The sequence below is a fragment of the Apodemus sylvaticus genome, chromosome 12 (assembly GCF_947179515.1).
Source record: "Apodemus sylvaticus chromosome 12, mApoSyl1.1, whole genome shotgun sequence".
Classification (NCBI taxonomy): Eukaryota; Metazoa; Chordata; class Mammalia; order Rodentia; family Muridae; genus Apodemus; species Apodemus sylvaticus.
The window spans coordinates 100122679-100146751 of record NC_067483.1 but is presented as its reverse complement, the minus strand read 5'-3'; the positions used below and the strand labels follow the sequence as shown (position 1 = coordinate 100146751).

General features: G+C 45.2%; 1 protein-coding gene across 1 annotated transcript in view; it reads left to right on the top strand.

The window, feature by feature from the left end:
• Positions 1 to 24073, top strand: part of Hhat (hedgehog acyltransferase) — a 253385-nt gene that overhangs the window by 161057 nt on the left and 68255 nt on the right. The window contains exon 10 of the mRNA XM_052200751.1: positions 16720 to 16921. Within this exon, the coding sequence (XP_052056711.1) occupies positions 16720 to 16921 (202 nt within the window). The remainder of the gene's footprint in view (positions 1 to 16719; positions 16922 to 24073) is intronic.

The window sequence follows — 24073 nt, the reverse complement described above, 5'->3', positions numbered from 1 at the left end:
GAGAGAGAGTCTCAATCTAACCCATGTGAGGAGAAGATAAATAACTCTGAGTCCTGCTCAGCTCTGACCCATGTCTCTGCATCACCTTGACATATCCTGTCTTTGTTAATCCTCTTCTTCTCAGGAAAGCTGAGGCCATGAGAGGGCCAAGACTGCTGAGTGGGTCACTGGATTAGATCCATGTTAATGGGGACGCCCTGGGTAAGCAAGGAAGAGGTAGCTAGAAGGAATGTCTTTGTCCCTTGACCTCCACACAGTGGTGACAGGAAGTGATCCCTTGCTGGCAGCTTTACCTACCTAGGTCTTGGAATTCAGGAGGATGAGGAGGGCAGGAGAACTGGGAGCCACATTCTCAGGTGGACCCAACTGCTTCCTGCTTCCCCAGACTCAGGGCCTGGCTTCCCCTACACAGCCTGTGTGAATTAACACTCTGAGGAAGGCAGCTGCCTGCCTTCCTCAGAGTAAGCCTTCACCCAGAAACTGCTTTCTTCTTGACTCCACCGAGAGGGGACCTTTAAACGTAGGTGGAGTGCCATCTACACTCACTTCTGTCCCCAGTCCTCATGAAGTGACTGTTTCCCAGTGTGCCCCCCATGCCCATGGCCAGTGCCATGGTCACTGGCATTGGCTTTCTTACATTATTTCTTACATTGCTGGTATGCTGGCACTTTTAATCTACAGAAAGCTCTACCTTGTGTGACACACCATGCCAGCTCTTAAAGCATTACTCTCTAATGTTCACTCAAGCATGCATTTGGTCATCATGGGGCCATTTAAATGGGCGGTGTCAGCCAACCAGTACTCACCACATCCTGAGAAACATGCTTCAGAGCCATTGTTCCTCAGAGCACAGGGCAATAGTCTTGCTTTGTTTCCATAAGTGTTGCCTTGGCACAGGGGTGGGGGTGACTATCCCAGAGCTATTGTCACTTGTGCCCAAGTTTAAGCTTTATCAATTTTCCCTCCCAGCACCCAGTTCTAAAAGGCATCTTCTCTGATAGGGACTGTGAATCGTAATTGTGATAAATGAGAGGTGGATGCGACAATTCTACCAAAGCTGGTTTGTCAGAGCCTTGTTTTCAGCCCAGAATGGGAAATGCCTCATTGTCACCTCCTGCAACCATCATGCTTGGATTATTCATTTCAGCTCTTGAGGCCTTTATTTTCTTTCCTTTTTGAAGACAGAGTGGCAGTGTTCTGAGACTGCCGCTGGCATGATGTCACTGCCTGTATGACATCACTGTATGGCATCACTACCTATATGACATCAGTATATAACATCACCACTATTTTCTCTCACTTGCTTCACATTCTGGCCACTGAACCCCACCTGTGCTTCCCATAGAAAAGTCTCTTCTTTGCCAATGTACTCCTGTGTCCTGGGTGTGTGGTGTGCACCTGTGCACATGTGGAGATCAATGACCTCTGATGTCATTCCCTAGGCTTGGTCTACCTTATATTTGAAGCCAGGGCCTCTAACTGGCATGGACCGTGATAACAGGCTGCCTTGCTATGGAACTAATTGTGAACATGTTCTTCAATCTTCAGCCTTCTTACGTGGGGCTTTAGGAATCAAACTCAGCTCCACCTGCTTGCTGAACACTCCACCCACTGAGCCATCTTTGCAGCTCTTTGTATCTTTTGTTCTTTCCCAACCTCGGTCCAGATTCTGCACTTCTCTGTGACTAACACACTGGGATGAGGGAGGGTGTGGATGGCAGAGCATGAGGGTTTGGTTTGTTGTTGCTTTGTTTGTTTCTATTTTTTTGTTTTTCTAGAAAACTTGACTTGGGCACCCCTAAAAGGGGCAAGAGAGTCATGCTCCTGCAGGCTCACATATACCCGATGTTGGAGGTCTTGTGCAAAGCTTCTAAGAGGCAAGATCACAAATTACCATTCCTAACTTAACTTTGCCTGTTTGTTTTGAGACATGGTCTCTCTGTGTAGCCCTGGCTATCCTGGAACTCCATATGTAAATCAGGAGGGGTGTTGAATTGATAGAGATCTACCTGCTTAGGCTGCCTTTGTGCTAGGATTAAAGGTGTGCATCCCCATGCTCAGATAAGTGCTTTAATCTTAAAAAGACATAAACATGTTTTGCTTTTTGGATAAACCTTCCCAGTTTTGGTACTTCTGGTAGCTTCCCTGGGAAAAACTTTGGCAGATAAGTTTCTAACCAGTCCACGCCCATGCCCATGCCCCGCCAGCTCCTTTGTTTGCTTGAGGAACCTCTGTTAGTGGTTTAACCAGATTCCAGAGAGCACAGTGGTGAGGAAGCCGGTGGCATGGCAGCGTGTAAAGGTGGCAGCATTTAACAAGTCAGCTTGCTGCAGTCACTGTTGACAGTGTTTACGTGCAGTGGATGAGGAGGAGGGCGGGAAGAAAGGAGAAGACGAGGAAGGGCTGTAGGGTTTATCTCGGGGGCCCCTGACGTTAGAAGAGCTCTGATTTTCTCCTGTGTCTTGATGTGGTGTGACAGACGGTGCTAGTCCTCCACCTAAGCGGTCGTCCACAGTAACAGAAACCTGGCACGTGAGGTCTAAAGAAATACGTTAGTCGAATTGCCCGAGCTAGTACCTCAAGTACAATATTGAAAAGATAAGGAGAAAGGGGGCAGCCTTGTCTGGTCCCTGATTTCAGTGGGATTGCTTCAAGTTTCTCTCCGTTTAGTTTGATGCTGGCTACCGGTTTGCTGTATATTGCTTTTACTATGTTTAGGTATGGGCCTTGAATTCCTGTTGTCTCCAAGACTTTAAGCATGAAAGGATGCTGAATTTTGTCAAATGCTTTTTCAGCATCCAATGAAATGACCATGTGGTTTTGTTCTTTGAGTTTGTTTATGTAGTGGATTGTATTGATGGATTTCCGTATATTGAACCAACCCTGCATTCCCGGGATAAAGCCTACTTGATCATGGTGGATGATCGTTTTGATGTGTTCTTGGATTCGGTTGGCAAGAATTTTGTTGAGTATTTTTGCATCGATGTTCATAAGGGAAATTGGTCTGAAGTTCTCTTTCTTTGTTGGATCTTTGTGTGGCTTTGGTATCAGCGTAATTGTGGCTTCGTAGAAGGAATTGGGTAGTGTTCCTTCTGTTTCTATTTTGTGGAATAGTTTGAAGAGTATTGGTGTTAACTCTTCTTTGAAGGTCTGGTAGAATTCTGCACTGAAACCATCTGGTCCTGTGCTTTTTTTGGTTGGAAGACTTTCTATGACTCCTTCTATTTCTTTAGGCTTTATGGGACTGTTTAGATGGTCTAGTTGGTCCTGATTTAATTTTGGTATTTGGTATCTGTCAAGGAAATTGTCCAATTCCTCCAGATTCTCCAGTTGTGTTGAGTACAGGCTCTTGTAGTAGGATCTGATGATTTTTTGGATTTCCTCAGTTTCCGTTGTTATGTCTCCCTTTTCATTTCTAAGTTTGTTAATTTGGATACTTTCTCTGTGCCCTTTGGTCAGTCTGGCTAAGGGTTTATCTATCTTGTTGATTTTCTCAAAGAACCAGCTCCTAGTTTTGTTGATTTTTTGTATGGTTCTCTTTGTTTCTACTTGATTGATTTCGGCCCTGAGTTTGATGATTTCCTGCCTTCTACTCCTCCTGGGTGAAATAGGTCAAAGGGATACAAATTGGAAAGGAGGAAGTCAAACTATCATTATTTGCAGACGACATGATCGTCTACCTAAGTGACCCAAAGAACTCCACTAGAGAGCTCCTACAGCTGATAAACAACTTCAGCAAAGTGGCAGGTTATAAAATCAACTCAAGCAAATCAGTGGCCTTCCTATACTCAAAGGATAAGCAGGCTGAGAAAGAAATTAGGGAAATGACCCCCTTCACAATAGCCACAAACAGTATAAAGTATCTTGGGGTGACTCTTACCAAACATGCGAAAGATCTGTATGGCAAGAACTTCAAGACTCTGAAGAAGGAAATGGAAGAAGACCTCAAAAAATGGGAAAACCTCCCATGCTCATGGATCGGTAGAATCAATATAGTTAAAATGGCCATTTTGCCTAAAGCACTATACAGATTCAATGCAATACCCATCAAAATCCCAACTCAATTCTTCACAGAGTTAGAAAGAGCAATTATCAAATTCATCTGGAACAACAAAAAACCCAGGATAGCTAAAACTATTCTCAGCAACAAAAGAAAATCTGGGGGAATCAGTATCCCTGACCTCAAGCAATACTACAGAGCAATAGTGTTAAAAACTGCATGGTATTGGTACAGTGACAGGCAGGAGGATCAATGGAACAGGATTGAAGATCCAGAAATGAACCCACACACCTATGGCCACTTGATCCTCGACAAAGAGGCTGAAAACAGCCAATGGAAAAAAGATAGCCTTTTCAACAAATGGTGCTGGTTCAACTGGAGGTCAGCATGCAGAAGAATGCGAATTGATCCATCCTTGTCTCCTTGTACTAAGCTCAAATCCAAATGGATCAAGGACCTCCACATAAAGCCAGACACTCTGAAGCTAATAGAAAAGAAACTGGGGAAGACCCTTGAGGACATCGGTACAGGGAGAAAGTTTCTGAACAGAACACCAATAGCGTATGCTCTAAGAGCAAGAATTGACAAATGGGACCTCATAAGGTTACAGAGTTTCTGTAAGGCAAAGGACACCATCAAGAGGACAGATCGGCAACCAACAAATTGGGAAAAGATCTTCACCAATCCTACATCAGATAGAGGGCTAATATCCAATATATATAAAGAACTCAAGAAGTTAGACTCCAGAAAACCGAACAACCCTATTAAAAAATGGGGTACAGAGTTAAACAAAGAATTCTCACCTGAAGAACTTCGGATGGCGGAGAAGCATCTTAAAAAATGCTCCACTTCATTAGTCATTAGGGAAATGCAAATCAAAACAACCCTAAGATTTCATCTTACACCAGTCAGAATGGCTAAGATTAAAAATTCAGGAGACAGCAGGTGTTGGAGAGGGTGCGGAGAAAGAGGAACACTCCTCCACTGCTGGTGGGGTTGCAAATTGGTACAACCACTCTGGAAAGCAGTCTGGCGGTTCCTCCGAAAACTGGGCACCTCACTTCCAGAAGATCCTGCTATACCACTCCTGGGCATATACCCAGAGGATTCCCCACCATGTAATAAGGATACATGCTCTACTATGTTCATAGCAGCCCTATTTATAATTGCCAGATGCTGGAAAGAACCCAGGTATCCCTCAACAGAAGAGTGGATACAAAAAATGTGGTATATCTACACAATGGAGTACTATTCAGCCATTAGAAACAATGAATTCATGAAATTCTTAGGCAAATGGATGGAGCTAGAGAACATCATACTAAGTGAGGTAACCCAGACTCAAAAGGTGAATCATGGTATGCACTCACTAATAAGTGGTTATTAACCTAGAAAACTGGAATACCCAAAACATAATCCACACATCAAATGAGATACAAGAAGAAAGCAGGAGTGGTCCCTGGTTCTGGAAAGACTCAGTGAAACAGTATTTGGCAAAACCAGAACGGGGAACTGGGAAGGGGTGGGAGGGAGGACAGGGGAAGAGAAGGGGGCTTACGGGACTTTCGGGGAGTGGGGGGGGGGCTAGAAAAGGGGAAATCATTTGAAATGTAAATAAATTATATCAAATAAAAAAAAAAAAAAAAAAAAAAAAAAAAAAAAAAAAAAAAAGAAATACGTTAGGCTGCAGTGAACATGTGATTCTAAGAGATAATAAATCAGAGGGTGAGGGCAGGTGATAGCTCAGTTGGTGAAGAGCTTGTCTTACAAGCAGGAGGACCTGAATCCAGTTCCCTCAGCCCAGGAGAGTAACGCTGGATGTGGAACATGCACTTCTAATCCCAGTTCTGGCGCTGTGGAGATTGGGTGCTTCTTGGGGTTACCTAAGCAGCCAGCCCAACTACTTGGCAAGCTTCATGGTAATTAGAGATAGTCTCAATAACCAAGGTGTGTCCACATGCACAAACACATCAAAGAGTAAGATTAGATGAGAAAAATATTCCTTGAAGTGAGTATTGAACTCTAGGAGAAGAAAACATGGCTGAAGTAGGCCTTGGAAGGACTACAGGGCCCAGATCCAGGGTCAATTCACTGACAGGGTGGAGTCTATCTTGGGGGTTCAAAAGTATGGTGGTAGTACAGGTAGGAGCCAGTCGACGCTGATTTTGGTAGATCCAGGCTGATGGGTCTCCATTTGGGTCTTAAGGCAATGGGAATCCACAGTAGATAAGGCTTCTCTGAGGTAAAAACACTTGCTGTCTGTGACAGCTACAGTCTTCCTGGGGAAAAGAGCTTTTTGAGCAGTCATTTTCTTTTGCCTTGTAGTGGGATATCCAGCTGTTAATTTTCTTTTCTGTGTGACCACTAACTAGACTTTCTGCACGTGGTACTATGTTGCCATGGGAACCTGAGGTCTGTGCTCAGCAGAGCCCTTCCTCTTGCCTCAGGAGGCCCCGTCCAGCATGGCTGCTTGCGTCATTGCACCACAAACGCAGATGGAGAGTGAAATGCCTCCCTAGGTCTATTGGCATTTCTCGACTGCACTTGTCTTCAGAATATTTCAGAGGGCCCAAGGCACAGCACCCGTACAATGACTTTCACATTGCACACTGTCCTTTTATAGCACAAGGAGTCACGATAAATGAGTGTGAAAATGACAGCCAACAATGGGTAGGATGTGGGTGAGAGGCAGACATCCCAGGAGGAACAGATACTGCAGTCGCTCAGGAGAGGAGCTGTGTGTCCATTGGAGGAGCTATGCCTGCCTCCAATGGTCCAATGCTGGTCCTTAAGTTTAGGAGGTGCTGACAGAGCAGAGGATGGAGAGTGTTTCTGGAAAGGGGAGAATGCCCCCGAGTCCCTTTCAGTCTGCAGGGGGAGGAGGAGGAGGAGTCACATCATCCCCCAGATTCACCCCTCTTGCTTCCAGCTTGCTATGTCTTGCCCCATGTCATGTGGCCTGGAGAGGCATGTAAGTGCTTTTAGACTCCTCTTAGGAGGAAGGTAGGAAGACAGGCAGGCAGCCAGGAAATCTCAGTGGTTATTAAACTGAGTCTTCAAGGATCTTTTTATTAGCGATTAGGTGATGCTCAACAGCACTAAAGAGTCTATACTCTCTTTCTGCCCCTTTGAGTGAAACTCCAAGGAATCTGCTTCATGTGTTTATTTATAGCCCGAGACAAAGGCAGGCCTTGGGTTAGAAATCCGTGGAGAGAAACCACAGTCTGCCTTCAGGTAACCCTTGCCCCAAGGCTGTCCATGCCTCTGTTCACATAGTGGAAAGTCCTGAAGAGGCATCTTCCAGTGCTGTTTGTTTAGGGTTATTTAAAGCCTTGTCTGTCTCAGGGATAGTGGCCCCTCCAGAGAGTTGTCAGATTACTTTAAGACAGAGGAATGAAAACCAGGCATGGTCACCTATAAACCCACAGCACTCCCGAGGCTGAGGCAGGAGGACTGCCTTTGATTTCAAAACCATTCTAGGCTATTCAGTGAGTAACACACACACACACACACACACACACACACACACACACACAGTCCCCACCCAAACAATAGCCACTCATTTCAAGGGACATTGCCAGGTGACTTTTGGAGGTAAGATGTATCCTGAATGGAAAGGCCATAGTGCCTTAGTTGCAGAGTTTTGGAGCTAGATGGTTTGGTCTGTGGTAGAGTTGTCTTTATCCTCATCCATCAACACATCCTCAACTCCATATGTGTGGAGGACCCAGGTGTGGAGGACACCTGGGTAACATCTGGCTTAAGCAGCAGCCGCAGCAGTGTGTTGAATCCACAGCACTCCCCTCTTTAGACTTACACCTGGATCTGCTGCTGGTGCTTAGTAGAGAGAGGTCATTAGAGGTCCTTACGTGAGCAGGATGGAGTTCCTGTGCTACAAAACATACAGGAGTGCTTGTCTCTACGATGGCTCGTAATGGCTTTGTGGACATGTAACTGATAATTTGAAACTATTCCTATTAAAGTTTGATAAAGGACAAATGTATTCACTTATGAAGCAACACCAGAGTCAGAGGGATAGATGTATGTATTACATATGAAGCTCTCCTCATCTTACTTTTGGTTTTCATTTTTGTTTATGAAAATAGTATATCAATTAATTTTTCATCCCTGTGACAAAACACCAGGCAGAAGCAGCCAAAGAGGTTTGTTTTGGCTCAGTCTCTGAGGATGTGGTATTGGTGGGAGGGGGAGGAGGGAAAGGGAAGGGGTGATGACAGGGACTCTATCAGCAGTGGCAGGAGCTCCTTGGCTTTGCCTGCAAGGTATGGATAAGAAGCTAACAGCACTGGCCTGCCCCAAGTAGCCTGATTCTGGACATTGTAAATAGGCCTCACATCCTGAAGGCACCAGTCAGCCAGAACACCTGCTGGGGGCAGGACATTTTAGATCTTATCCATGATAAGTAGCAAGCTATTGTCTGTGCTGCTGGCCCATTAGCGTTCATCAGTAATCAGGAAATCCTCCTGGTTGGAGCAAGGAGGAATCTGGGGAGTATTCTGCTGAGAGAAGCCAATGTGTCTGTCTTCTCTTGCACAATCGATCGATCCACTTACGGAAGGGAGCCACCATAGTGAGGTGTGTAGAGCAGAGGAGACGAATGGGAGTTACCTGGGCGGGAGTGAGGGAGAAAGGGGCATTACTCATCAATGCAATATGAACACATCCCTGAGATCTGCCTGGCCTACTGTCCTCTCATTTGCAGCCCGGCCAAGATCTCTAAGTGTCCTTGCCACAACTAAGCAGAGAACATAAACCCCCGGAAGCCTTCGAGCTCATCTGATCTCCACAGACACTCACACAGACGGTGTCCATACCCCCTGTCCACACTGGCTGAGGCTCTGCAGTGGAGCAGGCTCCTGACAGGGAGCCCTGGGAGATCCTGAGACTGGTGAATGGTCCCACTGGAGGCCTCACCTCTGGCTACTGAGCATGGTCTCCTTGTCCTGCACTCTGCTGCTGTCCTGGGCTAACCTTTGCAACTTTTCAACATTTCCTGCCCCAAGGCAGAGCTCTGGAGGAATGAGCTCTGGGTTTTGGACTCTGAAGGCAAACAGAGGCTAAGCTTAGCGTTTCTCTAAGCTTTAAGCTCAGCCCTGCACAGAGCATAGCACTTCAATCCTCAGAGCTACCAGCTCTGTCTGTGGACTGCAAGATTGTAATTTTTTTTTAAAAAAATATGGGCATCTAATTACATACACATAGATGTTTACGTATAGACCAGATGTACTTGACTAAGTTTGTTGTTTTGAGAAAAGTTTTTACTCATTACATTGGGCTAGCCTCTAACTCACAGCAATCCTCCTGCCTCTCTGCCTCCCACCTGCTAAGATTGTAGGAATGAACCACCACTATGGGTAGTTTAGTTTTTATTTTATAATTTCCACAATTTTCTGCAGAGAGACAGGACATAGAAGTCTTATTGGGAACTTTTCAGAACTGCGCATAAGGCATCTCTACCCAACACCTTTCAGCAAAGGAGCAGAGAATTCGCCAGGTTCAGAATATCCCCTCCACTTTGCAAGTAAATCTCTCCTTGCTTTCTGGAAATGATCAACTCTTATGGCTGCCCATTAACCAACTGTGGCTTCCTAGTTATTAAAGTTCCATTATGATCTGCACTGGATGGAAAAATATTAAAGCAAATTATATTCTTTTCTTGTTTGTATCCCCCTTTAAAACCCTTTATAAGTAGTCTTTAGCGCCATAATGAGAACTGAACACCAGACCTTTATCTATGCCCTGAAGGATGGAGATTTGACTTGCACACCATCATTGGGTAATATAGAACACTGAAATGTTCACTCATGCTCACACACACACACACACACACACACATACACACACACAACACCACACAGATACACACACACACACCACACAGATACACACACATACACACACAGATACACAGATACACACACACACACACACACACACTCATACACACACACCCTCACACTTCCTCACCTATTTAGCTCTGTTGGGATCTTGGAATTTAACTGAAATGGCAGCCTTACTAGAAGAGTCCTACCTTTGAAGACATTTTCAAGAAGTAGTACACACCTTCTGTATGGCTCTCTAGGTCAAAGAGACAGAAAATTCAAAGGGCTCTTCTTGAGAAAGGTGAAAATGGACTGAATTTAAGACCAGCAAGTTGCCCACATGGTCTGTTATCACCCTGGCTGCAGGCATATTTGTGAGGTGTTCTTTGTGGAGAGGCCATAGGGAGGTAGAGTCAAACTGCCCTCCCCTTCACAGGAACCGCTCACAGTCACCTACCCATCTTCCCACCAATTTCCTGTGCCCTTTGTCTGAATGACCTGACATCTTCTGGGTGCCAGCTCAGTCACTGTAGCAGGTAATTATTTGGTCTGTCCAACAATGAATGTTATACCTCTGACCTGGCTCAATAGTAGCTAATGGAGTTCACCAGTCCAAACACATTTGTAGTGATACATTGTTCTGAAAAAAAATCTCTTGACCCCCAAAGAGACTGATCTTTGTTGGACCTTATGGCCAGGTTAATTATATGTCTTGAGATCATTTAAGAGTATGTAATTAACCTGCTAGCCTACTGTGTACTCAGCCTGTTTACATTTACCCTGCCTTTAAGAGAACAATATAATTAACCTTGCTTGCCTTAGATATCCCATATAATCCGCTTGTACAACCTAGGCTAAATGCATAGCTTTAATCTTAAGTGCTCTACCATGCCCTGACCTATACGTATATATGTATTATGGTGATTATTTGCTGAAAGCAGCCAACAGACTGAAAGCAATCATAAAACAAATTCTACCCTAAATATTGCAAACACCATAGATATAACTTAATAATGCCTGTTGTAATCTTGAGTGCTATTCAGGGTCAGTTAAGCAACTTCTTCCTGTAAAACTCTGTTGAAGATTCTGTAGAGAATCCCTCATTTCATTCCCATAGCATGGTTTCTGTGTTGTTCAATGAATACAGCGCAAAGTCCATCCATGATGAGGGAGTGGTACAGCACACAGACACAACTAACAACACAGTTTCAGACACATGCAACAGACAGACCACAGATCAGCAAGTAACCACAAACTACAGGCAGACAAGGGGTGTGTGTGTGTGGGGAGAAGCGAGGAATTGAAACGTAGGCAAATAAACTGGAGAGGACACTGCTTTGGTTGCCTTCCCTAGTGTGGTTCTGATGTGTTTTGGTGCCCCCTGGGGTTATCCTAATGTTTTATCGTTTCACACCTTCAAAAAGAAGCATTATTTGCCCAAAGCAAGATGACCCAGTTTTAGTTAGTAAAAGACAGTGCATGGTGGCATACACCTGTAATCAACACTGACAAGGCTGAGGCAGGAAGACTGTCATGGGTTTGAGACCTGCTGGGGCTACAGTGAAAGGCCCTGTCTCAAAAAAAGACTAGCTGATATGTCATTTGTAGATCTGACCAAATACAGAGACCATTTCCCACAAGGAGGACAACTCCTATTGTAATAATGGTGCCAGGAATACACTGGATTTAACTTGGACCTCTTATTATTTCACAGAAACGTGTCTTGATGACTGTCTGTAGCATGCAGAGGGCACCTGGCAGGGGGACCCAGTCAAGGGCAGATATTGTGAATGTTGTCTACCTATCACATGTAGCTTCCTCTGTGGGGCATCCACACTGTGTGAATTTTACAAGATGTTTTTGTACGAAAGTGAGGTCTGCAGAGATATTGACAGGGACCACCCAAGTGGCCAGGCCAGATCAGGCTTCATGCTGATGTAGCCTCAGTGTCACCACAAGAAGAAATCTTTGTGTTTTTGTTGTGCTAAGTGGGTCTTCCAGCAGGTCAGTGGCTGTGCTGCTCGTCAGAGAGGCTCTTGTGCCTGAGGCAGACATGCCTCTGTTCTTAGTACCACAGAACCAGGCTGGGAGGATACATTAAAGAGAGACCCCCAGTCCCTCTTCCCTCTTCTTGCCAAACCTATTGTCTTCCTCAGTGAAGGCTCTCCTCTGGTTTGGAACAAAACGGCTTTGTGTCCTTGGAGACCTGCAATATCTAGAATATGAAGAATTTTCAGAGACTTTTTGGTCAGCTGTCATTTTTGAAAGCAACGTAAGAGCCTATGGTTTAGTATAGCTACGTGTGAGGACTGGGTGGCTGTTGTGGTGTACAGAGCTTGCAGACGGTACCCAGTGCCACCTCTCCCTGGTGAGAGGCACGGCAGGCTTTTATTCTGTACTGGATTTTCTGATTTCTGGAGCTCACTTCTCTTTAGTGAATACAGCCTTAACATGTGAACATGTCTGTAAATACTGTGATGTTTCCCTTAACCACAGTCATTCAATGCTACTGAAGATGATCATGATGTGCAGGGTAAGAGGACACAGAAATTTCAGCCCAAATCTAAAATCCCTGTTGAGTAATGTAAGCTATAACCAAGAAGCCTCTAGGGGGCAGCAGAGCTCCAAGTAAGATCTGTGCCCCTGCAGGCAGGGTCTCAGGCTCACTGCTCACTCATAGGAGGTGTCCCTTCAGCAGCACTGAGCCCTGTTCCCTCCACTTAGAGAACCTTATCCTGGATGCCACACTGAAGTGAGACACACTGACCAACCTCTCACACCCCACTTTTTCTCCTTATCGCTTTCCCTCCCACACAGTCAAGGCTTCCTGAAGACCTGGCACCAGGGTATGTGGTCTCACAGAAAGACCAGCCCGTTGCTTCACAGCCACGCATGCTCATATGTCTGCAGGAAGTTTTTTTAAAATGCCCCAGTTCCTTGAAGGCTTAAGTAAATGCTGTAAGCAGCAGGAACACTCCCTGTGTGAATGTGCACATGTGTGTGTAGGATTATATGTGTATATAGGATTATATGTGCATGCATGTGTACAGGTATGTATATACATGTGCAGATGTGTGTATGAATGTATGCATGTGTGGGGGGAGGGAGGTGAGTGTCTGTGCACATGTGTGTACAGGATTATGTGTAGTTAAGCCAGAAGATACTGTCTCTCAGACGCCAGCCATGTTTTTGAGACATGGGGCTCCCTTTTCCAGGAGTTTACCATCGGTCCAGAGGCACTTTCCATTGGTCCACCTGTCTCAGCTTTGATTTTAGTTTTTCAGTCTAGGAATTGAACGTAGGTCTTTCTGCTCACAGCAGAGCCATCTTTAGCCACTTCAGTAACATGCCTTAATATATAGCCACCTAATATATAGACACCTAATGTATAGACATCTACTATATAGGCACCTAACATATAGTCTCCTAATGCATAGACATCTAATGCATAATAGATACCTGATGTATAGGCATCTAACCCCCTAATGTATAGGTACATCATTCCTAATTTGGTGCCTGGGATACATTTATTTTCCACTCATTTCTGAAATGACTCCATTGTAATGTAACGCCAGTATTCTTTGTGACAAGGGAGGAAGGCAGAGGGTATTTGGAATGAGCTTTGGGAGCAAAGGAAAGCAATAGCTTTGTTGATGCTGGTTAGGCTGCATCTTGGTCTTTCTCCTCCTCGATGGGCTTCTTGACAACACTAACTTCTCAGCCTCTGTTTCCTCACTCCTAAAATGGGGTTAGCTAAGGTGATGGCATGACTTATTGTCTAAACTAGAAAGGCATTTGAGAGTGAGAGGAATTACAGTTATTACAGAGTGAGAGAGATTATAAAATCACTAAAGTGCTAGACACATCGTCTGTGCAGAGAACAGTGACATGGAGGATGGAGCAAGGGCTCCTAGGAACCTACTCTGGGTGGAGAAGACCACACCCACGGAGCATGTGGGCTTGCTGAGTGCAAAATTACTGGAGAAACACTGGGATTTAGGGAGACTCTGGTAGACACACCTAGTGGGATTCTTTGTGGACCTGTCCATGTGTAGACACATGTGGAGGCCAGAGGATGACCTCAGTGTCTTTTCTCAGGTGCTGTCAACATGCTTTAGAGACAGGTATCTCACAGGTAGATGAGAACAACAAGCCCCTTCTCTGCCTCCCTGGCCCGGGATTACACTTGTCCTTGAAATTAAACTTTTGAGGGGAAAGAGAATGTCTGGGGAATCAAACTGGGGTCCTTGTGCTTGTAATGCAAGTGCTTTGCCTACTGAGCCACCAACCCAGTCTTCAACTTAGTGGAGTTCTTGCTGAAAAGAAGCCAGGCTGACTAAGGTGTCTGGGGGAGGGGAAAGGAATTAGGATATCAAGGGTGATTGATGGGGCAAGGAGGGAGGGATTTGCTCTAAACTGGCCTATCAGGGTGGTGTAGGCCAACCAAGTATAAGCACCAAGGTGTAGCTGGGGTAGGGGAGCCCGGTAAAGAGAAAGTCTTTGTGGAGGAGAGTCTACATGCAGCTTAGTGGTAAAGTGAAACCTAGAATTTGACTTCAGGCTCAGCCACAGTTAGTCTTCGTCAGCTGTCAGTTAGCCAATCCTAGTTAGCCACTGGTGCACAGGAAGTGACTGAATGAAGAGAGGACAGGACCGCTCCAAGGTATGGTTGAGAAGGGAGAGAATGGCCAGATTGAACTTGGCCAGCAGAACAGCAGGAGGGGGTGGGAGAGAGAGGGAAGAGAAGAGAGAGGAGACAGGCCAAGAGCACCAAGAGAGCACATGGCAACCAAGAAGGCTGTGGTGGAAACGGCAGTTATACAGGAATCAAGTGAAGGGTTGTGTGTGTGTGTGTGTGGGGGGGGGGGGCGCTCCAGGAGGAAGAGGCTTAGGGTAGGGGTGGGGAGAGAAGCTGGGAGGAGCCACAGGTACTGGGACCTGACAGTAACTGAGAAGACAGTAGCCTGTGTGTGTTTAGATCTGCTCAGAGAAATGAGGCTGAATGTTTTTACCATAAAGAAAAACAGAAGTTGGAGGGAGGCCAGGATACTTCCCCAGCATGCACAAGGTCTTGAGTTCTAGCCCCAGGATTTTGGAAAAAAAGAGTTTGAGGGGCCGATGACATTGTACAATGTACATATCTAGTGAACTCCACCCGGCTTCTCAGTAATATGCCTAATTTTTATTGTTTAAATTATTTCAAATAAAATACATAGTTTTTGTCATTTATTTTCTGACCTGATTTTTATTTATTTTTGACTTCTTCTAAGAAGCAGTTCTATCAAAAATGTATTTTTAAATAAAATCTTTGCTACGATGAGTAAGGATCACATGTATAGTACAGAAAAACCATTAGGGGTTCTGGGATGGCGGGTGTGAACCACATGGTGCTTCAAAGAATCAAGTAAAAAGATCCCTGTAAAGTGTCTCAGAAGACATCATGTCATCAGATAAAGGTCTCCTGTCCCTTCCTGGATAGAAGAGGGACAAAGAGAAACTGACCAGAAAGAACCAAGGCCTCTTGGCTTTTAAGCCCTGTGAGGAGGGCGTGCTCCTGGACGTTCAGACTCTCCAGTCTGGGCATTTTTCACTCGTGATGGAGAAGTATCTGAGGACTCTGTGCATTGGGGCAGGGGGTGAGGGAGTGTGGTCCTGCACTCCTATGAGTCCAGGTTCCTCTCCATCTGGGCCACTTGCCTGGGAATTGGGGCTCAGCCCTATTATCCTACTTATGCGCCCCACTCTGTAGTGGGAAATATTAAAAAAAATGACTGCCCCACCCAGCCTCGGCACCAGGTCCCAGCAGGGTCCCACTCAGCATGGTTAGCTGCCACTGAGCTACTTTCTACAGCATCCCAGCTGTGTTTCCTCTCCACCACAGATCCTGTAATCCATAGACCCAAGATCCAGTAACCACAGGCAACCAGTTCTCCACCATCAATGGACCCGCATGATAGTAACCAAGTAAATCAAAACTCTTGATGCTTAATTAGTTAGCCAATTGTATTTATGTATATTAAACTCACAATTACAAGATGCCAATTTATAATGATAAAAGCTTATCCCAACATTTCTAACCTCTCAAAAACACCAGGAAAAAACATCTGAAGCCATTTTGAATCTCCAACCTCCCACACGCGCACCCTCATAGGTCCCCCTCTACAACTCCTAGCTCCGCCTCCTCTTTCCTGATCAACCACAGGCCCTTCACTGTCTCAATGTGATGGACAAGAAATATCCTGCAACACCACTCCTACCATGGAAGGGCCTGCTTTTAGCCACTAAGTTTAAACAATGGGTTTACTATAAGGGTAATAGTCTACACTGAAATGCACATGATGGTCAGTGTCCTCCCAGTGCCAGCAGTCTAACTGGCACTGCGTGATAGGCTCCAGAGCTGAGCGCATCTGTTCAGAAGCTCTAAAGTTATTGCTGCCCCCTCCCCTCTTGTAAGTGAATTTTGCCATAATAAGGGCTCTTTGTTGTGTGTGTGTGTATGTATGTATATGTAATATATATGTAATGTACATGTATATGTATATGATGTATATGTTGTATATGATGTATATGATTGATGTATGTGATGTATGTGATGTATGTGATGTATATGATGTATATGTATATGTATATGTATATGTATATGTATATGTATATGCATATGTATATATTCATCTAACCTAAAGCCACTCCCTGTGCAGGTTTGTGGTTCTGTCAACAGTGAGTGAGGTAGAGAGTTAGTTCAAGGGATGGCTACAGCTTCCTGGAGGTGGGATTTCCACACCATGTTGCCATTAAAGAGTGTCAAGCTGGAGAGCAGGGAGAGGCAAGTGCGTCCCTTCCCCCATCAGCACAGCTTCTCACAGCCTCCTCTTTCTGCAGGTATGTGTACATCCCACTGGGTGGGTCCCAGCGTGGCCTGTTGGGGACACTGTTTTCTACTGCGATGACCTTTGCATTTGTGAGCTACTGGCATGGCAGCTATGAGGACCTCTGGTGCTGGGCAGCGCTCAACTGGCTGGGAGTCACTGTGGAGAGTGGGGTCCGGAGGCTGCTAGAGATGCCCTGTGTCCGGGAGACCTTGGTGAGCATGACCCATTATTGCCTGTGTGGTAGGGGACAGCTGAGCAAGGAGGGGCTGGTTGGGAGGGGTGGTGGTCACCAGAGTCACTCAGATCTGAGCCATCCTGCTCAGACAATTTCACCAGACAAGTTCAGAGTGTGTGCATCTTTAGGAAGTGTGACTGGGGGAGGGGTGGGGGAGGCTTCAAAACCAATCACTGTTTCCATGAATGGTTGGTTGGCTAGATGAATGAGTATTGTAACTATAAAATCCTAGGCATTTATTATAGAAATATTACCAAATCCAGACGAGTAAATTAACAAAATTCACATCAAAACTCATTCTTTGTATGTCCACATTCAACCATTTATGGTAAAAGCTATGGTGGTGTTCCCAGCCCCTCCTAGCAGGCAGATCTGTGTCAAAAGGCCTAGTAAACTCGTGATTTGTTTAATTAATCTATTATTAATCATCTCATTATATTGTATTGATGTAGATATCATAATCAGGATGAGTTCTCCTGAGTAGAGCTGTCAGGTTACGGGTTTTCACCGGTTCATGGTTGACTCTGCATGGTGCATATCAGCTCTTACTGCCCTGTAGATGAGGCATCAAGTCCCCATCCTCCTGGATGCCCCCATTCTCCCAGATGCTGTTGTCTGTCCTGAGGGATGCTGCACTTGCCTGTCCCAAGTGATGCTGGTATTTTAGCTTTTGATAGAGGCTGTCTGGTGTGCTGGCATAGAAGACAGCTAAGGTACAAAACCTCATTTTGTACCTATAGGCATGACTGAGATATTAATTGAACACTTCCCCTCATAGTCGTCTTAAGCGCTACACATATATTTTAGCCTCATAAGTGTGGCAGCTGACATACGAAGATCTTGTAGGAAATCGGTGTTTTTGAATATGAACAGTGTTCTGCCAACCCGAAGAATGACCCAGCAGGAAATGTGTCGGTGTCTGCTGTAAAACACAAAAGAGGTTTCACTGGGGAAAAAATGATTAATGTGGATAAATTCTACCCAGTGCATGAGACTAAAGCAAATGTATTTTAAAAATCATTGAGATGGAACAAATGCATTGAAGCAAGTTTTAATAAAGATAGCCACAATTCAGAAGGGCAGTTATCTCAATAAGAACAGACAGCACACAGCAGAGCGGCACATTGGAAGAAATTAAGTATGCTCCTGCATATGTAAAGAGAAGCATTTGGGGGTTGGAGAGATGGCTCCGCGACTGATAGCACTTCTCACTCTTCCAGAAGACCTGGGTTCCGTTCCTAGCATCCACATGGGTGCTCGCAACTATCTGCAACTCCAGTTCCAGGGCATCTGACTCCACCTTCTGGTGAGGGCACTTCATGCATATGCACAGACATACACACATAAACACATAATTAAAATGAAAATAAATCTTTTTTTAAAAGATAGAAATTTTATTCAGTTGTGGTGCCCAGCATCCAGAAGGCAAGAAGAGTCTATGAAGAACAGTGAAACCGATGGTAACATCATGCTGAACGCAATGTAAGCAGAGGCGTCGTCTTCAGGGTGTCTTCTTTCTCAAGACTGAATGCTCTTCCCCAAAGCCTGGAAGCCAGTGATCACCCCCAAAATCTTTCTCACTCAGCCTCAGGCACCATTCCAGTGCTCCTTCAAGAAGGCTCTAATATTAACCTTGAGCAGAATATGAAGCAGTGTACCGTGGGCTCTGAGTCACAGACTGATGGATCCGAACTATTAAGGGAGTCACCCAACTGTTCTCTGTGACCTAGGGCAGATTAAATCAGGCTGGGAATGAACCAAACAGGAAAGCTCGCTCACCAGGAGTTCTCCAACGAAGGATCTGCCACACTGTAGGGTAATGACTGCAAGGCCTTTGCGTGCTTAGCACGTTTGACATTATACCCACAATTCAGACACCCAGGTGTGTAATAACTTTATATACATTTTGGTGTAATAATTTGTTACAAATATATCCAATTTACATATTTGTTAATATAGTTCATAAAATTAATATATAAATATATAATAACATATAACATATAGATATATGTTGTTGTTTGTCCTGGAAGCCTGGGTGGTGTTTGTATGAATTTTCTCATCATTGGGACATAGCAGCTCGGTGCAGGAAGGCTGATTTTGTATCACATCATGGAGGACGAGGCATAGCAACAGGAGCAGCTGCTCATGTCTACTATCTGGAAGCTGTTTTCTCTCGGCTTCCATAGCGGGGTCTCTGGTAGGCTGCTGAGGTGATAGAAATGGCCTCTATACTAACACATGAGTCACAGCTGCACAAGGCACTTCAAATGTGGCTGGTGCTGCTGGGACACCGATTTAGGACTTATTAAAATTATTTTGTTACTGTGTGTATATGAGTGTTTTGCCTTGTCTTAGTAAGGGTTTCTATTGCTGTGATAAAACACCAGAACCAAAAATCAAGTTGGGGAGGAAAGGGTTTATTTCTGCTTACACTTCCACATTCCTCTTCATCATTAAAAGGAAGTCAGGACAGGAACTCATACAGGGCAGGAGCGTGAAGGCAGGAGTTAATGCAGAGGCCCTGGAGGGGTGCTGATTATTGGCTTGTCCTCCATAGCTTTGCTCAGCCTGTTTTCTTATAGAACCCAGGACCACAAGCCCAGGAGTGACACCACCACAAGAGGCTGGGCCTCCCCCATCAATCACTAATTAAGGAGATGCTCTCCAGCTGCATCTTATAGAGGTATTTCCTCAATTGAGGTTCCCTCCTTTCAGATAACTCTAGCTAGTGTCAAGCAGACCTAAGACTAGCCAGCCCATGCCTGCATGTATGCTTCTGTGACACATGCATGGATGGTATCCACAGATGCCAGAGAAAGGCATTGGATCACCCAGGACTGGTTGCAGGTGGTTGTGAGCTGATATGTCAGTACTGGGAATTGCATCCAGGTCCTTTGAAAGGGTGGCTAGGGTTCTTAACTGATGAGCATTTTCTCTAATCTCATTTTTTAAATTATTTTCCATCAACGTAGCTTAATTTTGGTTTCTAGACATCACCTTGAATAGTACAGTTCCAGAACATACCCACTTTTCACAAAACATCTTTAGAAGTAGCATATTTGACTGTGATGATTTAATCTTTTAGCCTTATTTGCTCTGTATGAGTGGTTTCCCTGTATATATGTCTGTGTACCACACTGCATTCAGTGCTAGAAAGTGGCATCAGATCCTCTGGCACTGAGTTACTGGTAGTTGCGAGCTGCCACAGGAATTACACAGTCCTCTGGAAGGACACGTGCTCTTAACCACTGAACCTTCTCTCCAGCCCAGACCTTGGAACTTGAAGCCATCTTCATTACTGGTGCCTTCCCTGCCTCATGGATCCAGCTGGCCACTGAACCTCTTTTTGACTCTCTTGTAGGCGTCTTGACTCTGAACCCGTGTTTCCTCAACTTCAGATGTGTGTTCTGTTAGTGGGAGCATCATTTCTCAGGTTACTCAAAGCTGGAAAAGTTAGCTTTTTTCTTCCATATACACTGTTTCTCCTGCCTTCTGACTTGATCTTGAGGTTTTCTCAGTCACTGTGTAGCCACCAGAATCCCCCAGATCCACTCTGCTCTCAGTTTGTGCCTGGTAACCAAACAGCAGCTAATAAGTAGCTCTTCTTCCATTCTTGCTCCCCACAGTTCATCACCCTCCTCATGCCTAGTGATGTGTCTTAGTAAAAATCCAACCACACCACCCTCTTTAAAACCTAGTTGTTAGGGCTGGTGACGTGGCTCAGTGGGGAAGAGTACTTGCTGCTCTTGGGGAGGACCTGGTCTCAGTTCCCAGCACCCACATGGCAGCTCACAATTGTCTGTCTGAAACTTGAGTTCCAGGGGCTCCAAGACTCTGTTTAATTCTTCATGGGCATGTGATACATTTGGTGCGCATACCTATAGGAAAGCAAAACACCCATTCATGAAATAAAAAAGACTTTAAAAAAATAAAACTCATTGCAGTTTTATCTTCACAGAACTAAGTCTTCAATGTTAGGACAAACTCTGAGGCCTTGCCTATTATTGTCTTGAAATCTGTCCTGCTGGACCCTGTTCCTGCAAGCCTGTCTCTCCAAGCTACAGGTGTCCCCCCCCCCCCACAGGCTTCCAATCTCTTGGAGTACCCTCTGTGCCTACCACATCCCAATTCTTTAGGCTCCGTCTTGGTAGACATTGTGAACCCTATGCAGGTTTTCCTGGTTCGGGCAGGTCCCTCTGGATAATTCATTTGGGATGACACGTGTTCTCTCCTAGTGCAGCTGTTATAGCTTAACGAAATACTTTTAGATGTTTAACCTTCATCTCCCTCACTGATCTTTGAATCTATGGAGGTCAGATGATCAACACATAATGACAGTTATCACCAGGCTTGGCACAGTGCTCCATTGAGTGAACGAGTGATGCTTTCTGACTTCGCTGAGGAGAGTAGGAGAGAGAGGAGGGGTTTGCCAGTGGTATGGACAGCACAGGTTGCCTGCTGGAAGAGCATAGGACGGTGGAGGCCTACAGAGCATTGTGCTGAGACATTATTTTATAGCGGTACAGATATCACTGGATCTAGTGATTGAAAACTGCTGCTTTAATGCGGAACACAAAATATGTGCAAATATGAAGGGCATAGAGAAGAGACCGCCTGCTAACACCCTGCTACTTCACAAGAGGGAGGCCATCACCTCTGACTCTGGTAAGCACAGATCGGTAGGAAGCTGGCAAAAGGCACTTTCACCAAGTTCTTTTACTGGTTGGAAGTAGAGGAGTTGCTGAGGCAACCCAACGCTTTCCTGACACTGTATGCATCAGGGAGACAGAATTTGTGTTCAGCCTTGAAATCTCTTAGTTAGTGGTGGCAGTTCAAAGCATCAGTGGCATGACTCTGCCATCTGCCAGCTTGGGATCTGATCTCTCCATGGAGAGAGACCCTTCCAGGCTGCTCATCAGTTATGCCTATGCAAAGGTGAACCCATGTCTCAAAAAGCTAACCCACGCCAACTGACTCCTGATTTCCATTTTATTGCATGATTTAAATATATTCTCCTTCCTCAGCCCCCATCTCCTCTCCTCTCCAAGAGTGTCTGAATACGATGACTGAATCTTTGATGGGGCAATGAAACTCTCCTCTTATAGTCTTAACTTAGGAAACATGCCTCAGAGCTTAATCTCTACATGTCGGTCTAATGGTTCTAGAAGGATCTCAGGTTCTGGAGCATCAGAAAGAAAACAGACCATGGCTTTTGGTGTTCTCTGTTCAGCTTCTTGCTGTATTTACTGCTTGGATTTTGAACAAAATAAACCTGTCCATGAGGAGCAGTGCCATTTGCAGTGATAGCTAGCTGTTCTGCTATTCTCCCACTTGGGTCCATTGTAGCAGAGAGATGAGGCACTCACTGGACATAAGCCTGGTAGGATCTGAGCTCTTCCAAGACTGAACCTACTTAGGCATGACAAACCTGGCCCTTAACTCTTAAATTTAGTGTTTTATGTGGGGAACATTGTCAAGCAGTGGAGAACTTCCAGCCACATGTCATATGATCCCTCTGCCCCAGTTCCTTGTTCTATATCTTCATGCTTCCAGTGGATGGTGATCTGGTCACTGTATAGCTGGGGAGTATATCTAGTTAGCTTCTTCTGTAAATGGACACATGTCTTCCCTGGCCTCTCATCAGAAGATCATCTCAGTGGCAGATGCTTTAGATTTGAGACACAAGATGTTGGACTGGAGCTTGTCTATGCCAGTATCAAAGTGTTCTATGTGAAAAACTAACTTTTTTTTCTCATTATAAGAAGACATTGACTGATATAACCTTGCCAAGTATGTCTCAGAAGAAAGGTGCAGCCTAGAAATAAAAATTTGCTTGCCTATGGGTGGTATTTTGGATGCATGATAATGTTTGAAACACAGAGAGAGAGGTGAAAGAGAGGGGAAGGGAGGTGTGAGGAGACAGAAGGTAAGTCCACACTGAGTTTGGGACATACCCATACTTAATAGGTGAAGGAGGGAACCAGAAAGAGAGGTAGAAATCTGGGGGTGGCTTTGTAGAAACCAAGAAGAGGCTATTTCACGGAGGAGAGAGCACACTGGAGTGATGCCCTTCTAGGATCAGGTAAGTGAGGCTAAAGTGTCTTGGCTAAGGGGCCAGCAGAAGCGAAGTGGTGAGTTACATCTCTTTCTCTCTGCAGCCTTTGGTGTAGTTGAGAGGAATGTTGTATGCAAACCAGTTGAGGACCAGGCAAAGTGTGTATGCACTATACCCAGAAAGAAGCTTCTAGGACATTGATGTTCATGAGGAAAGGAGTTGATGGGAGCTGAACTTTTGGTCCCCAAAGAGCTGGGCTTGGGCAGAACCCTGATGTGTGAGAAGCAGTACTGGGTGGTCAGAAGGGAGAAGCCCTGTCACACACAGCTTAAACTGGGAACCCGGGTGCTTGTTGGAGTCCAGAGGCTGGCATAACATGAAAGGCAACTGGGAAGACCAAAAGGTCCCCATGTAAAGGACTTGAGTGTCACGCTTAGAAATCTGGAAATGCAAAGACCCTAACTATACAAGTATGTTAAATTAACATATCAATACCATATGCCAGACGAACATGCTGGGATAGCTCCAAAGGCTAGAGCAGACCTATTCTTATAATCAGCACGTTCCATGGTGGGTGTGGCTGGTTGGTGCCCTCTGTGGTCTCCCCACCATGGCATCATCAATAAAGCTGGAAATGGCCGTGCAAACAGTTGCCTATACATTTTCTTCTGATTGGCAGTCTGCAGCCCAGGTCTCACTCTCTCTGGTTAGCAGGTGGAACTCTGAGAATAGTTCCCATTCAGCTCAGATATGTCAGCCTGCACAGACTCCCCTTTGCTGAGGCTGCTGTGAGGGAGGCTTTGGCACAGTATCTGGTTTCTCCTGGAAGGTTGACTTGTGGCTTCAGCTCCTTTTCCCACCAGCCCAGCTGCAGCAGGACAAGTCTCCTGCTCTGATCATCTACTCCCCTGCCACTGTTGTCCCAGCTAAGAGTGAAACACAGACTCCCAGAACAGTGCCTCATGAGAAAAAGAAAAGCTCTTGTAACATACCCACTGAAGCTCTCTCTGGGTTTCCTTCCTAAGGCTGAGTCTCTTTTCTTAATCCCCCCCCCACCACTCCAAATTCAAATTA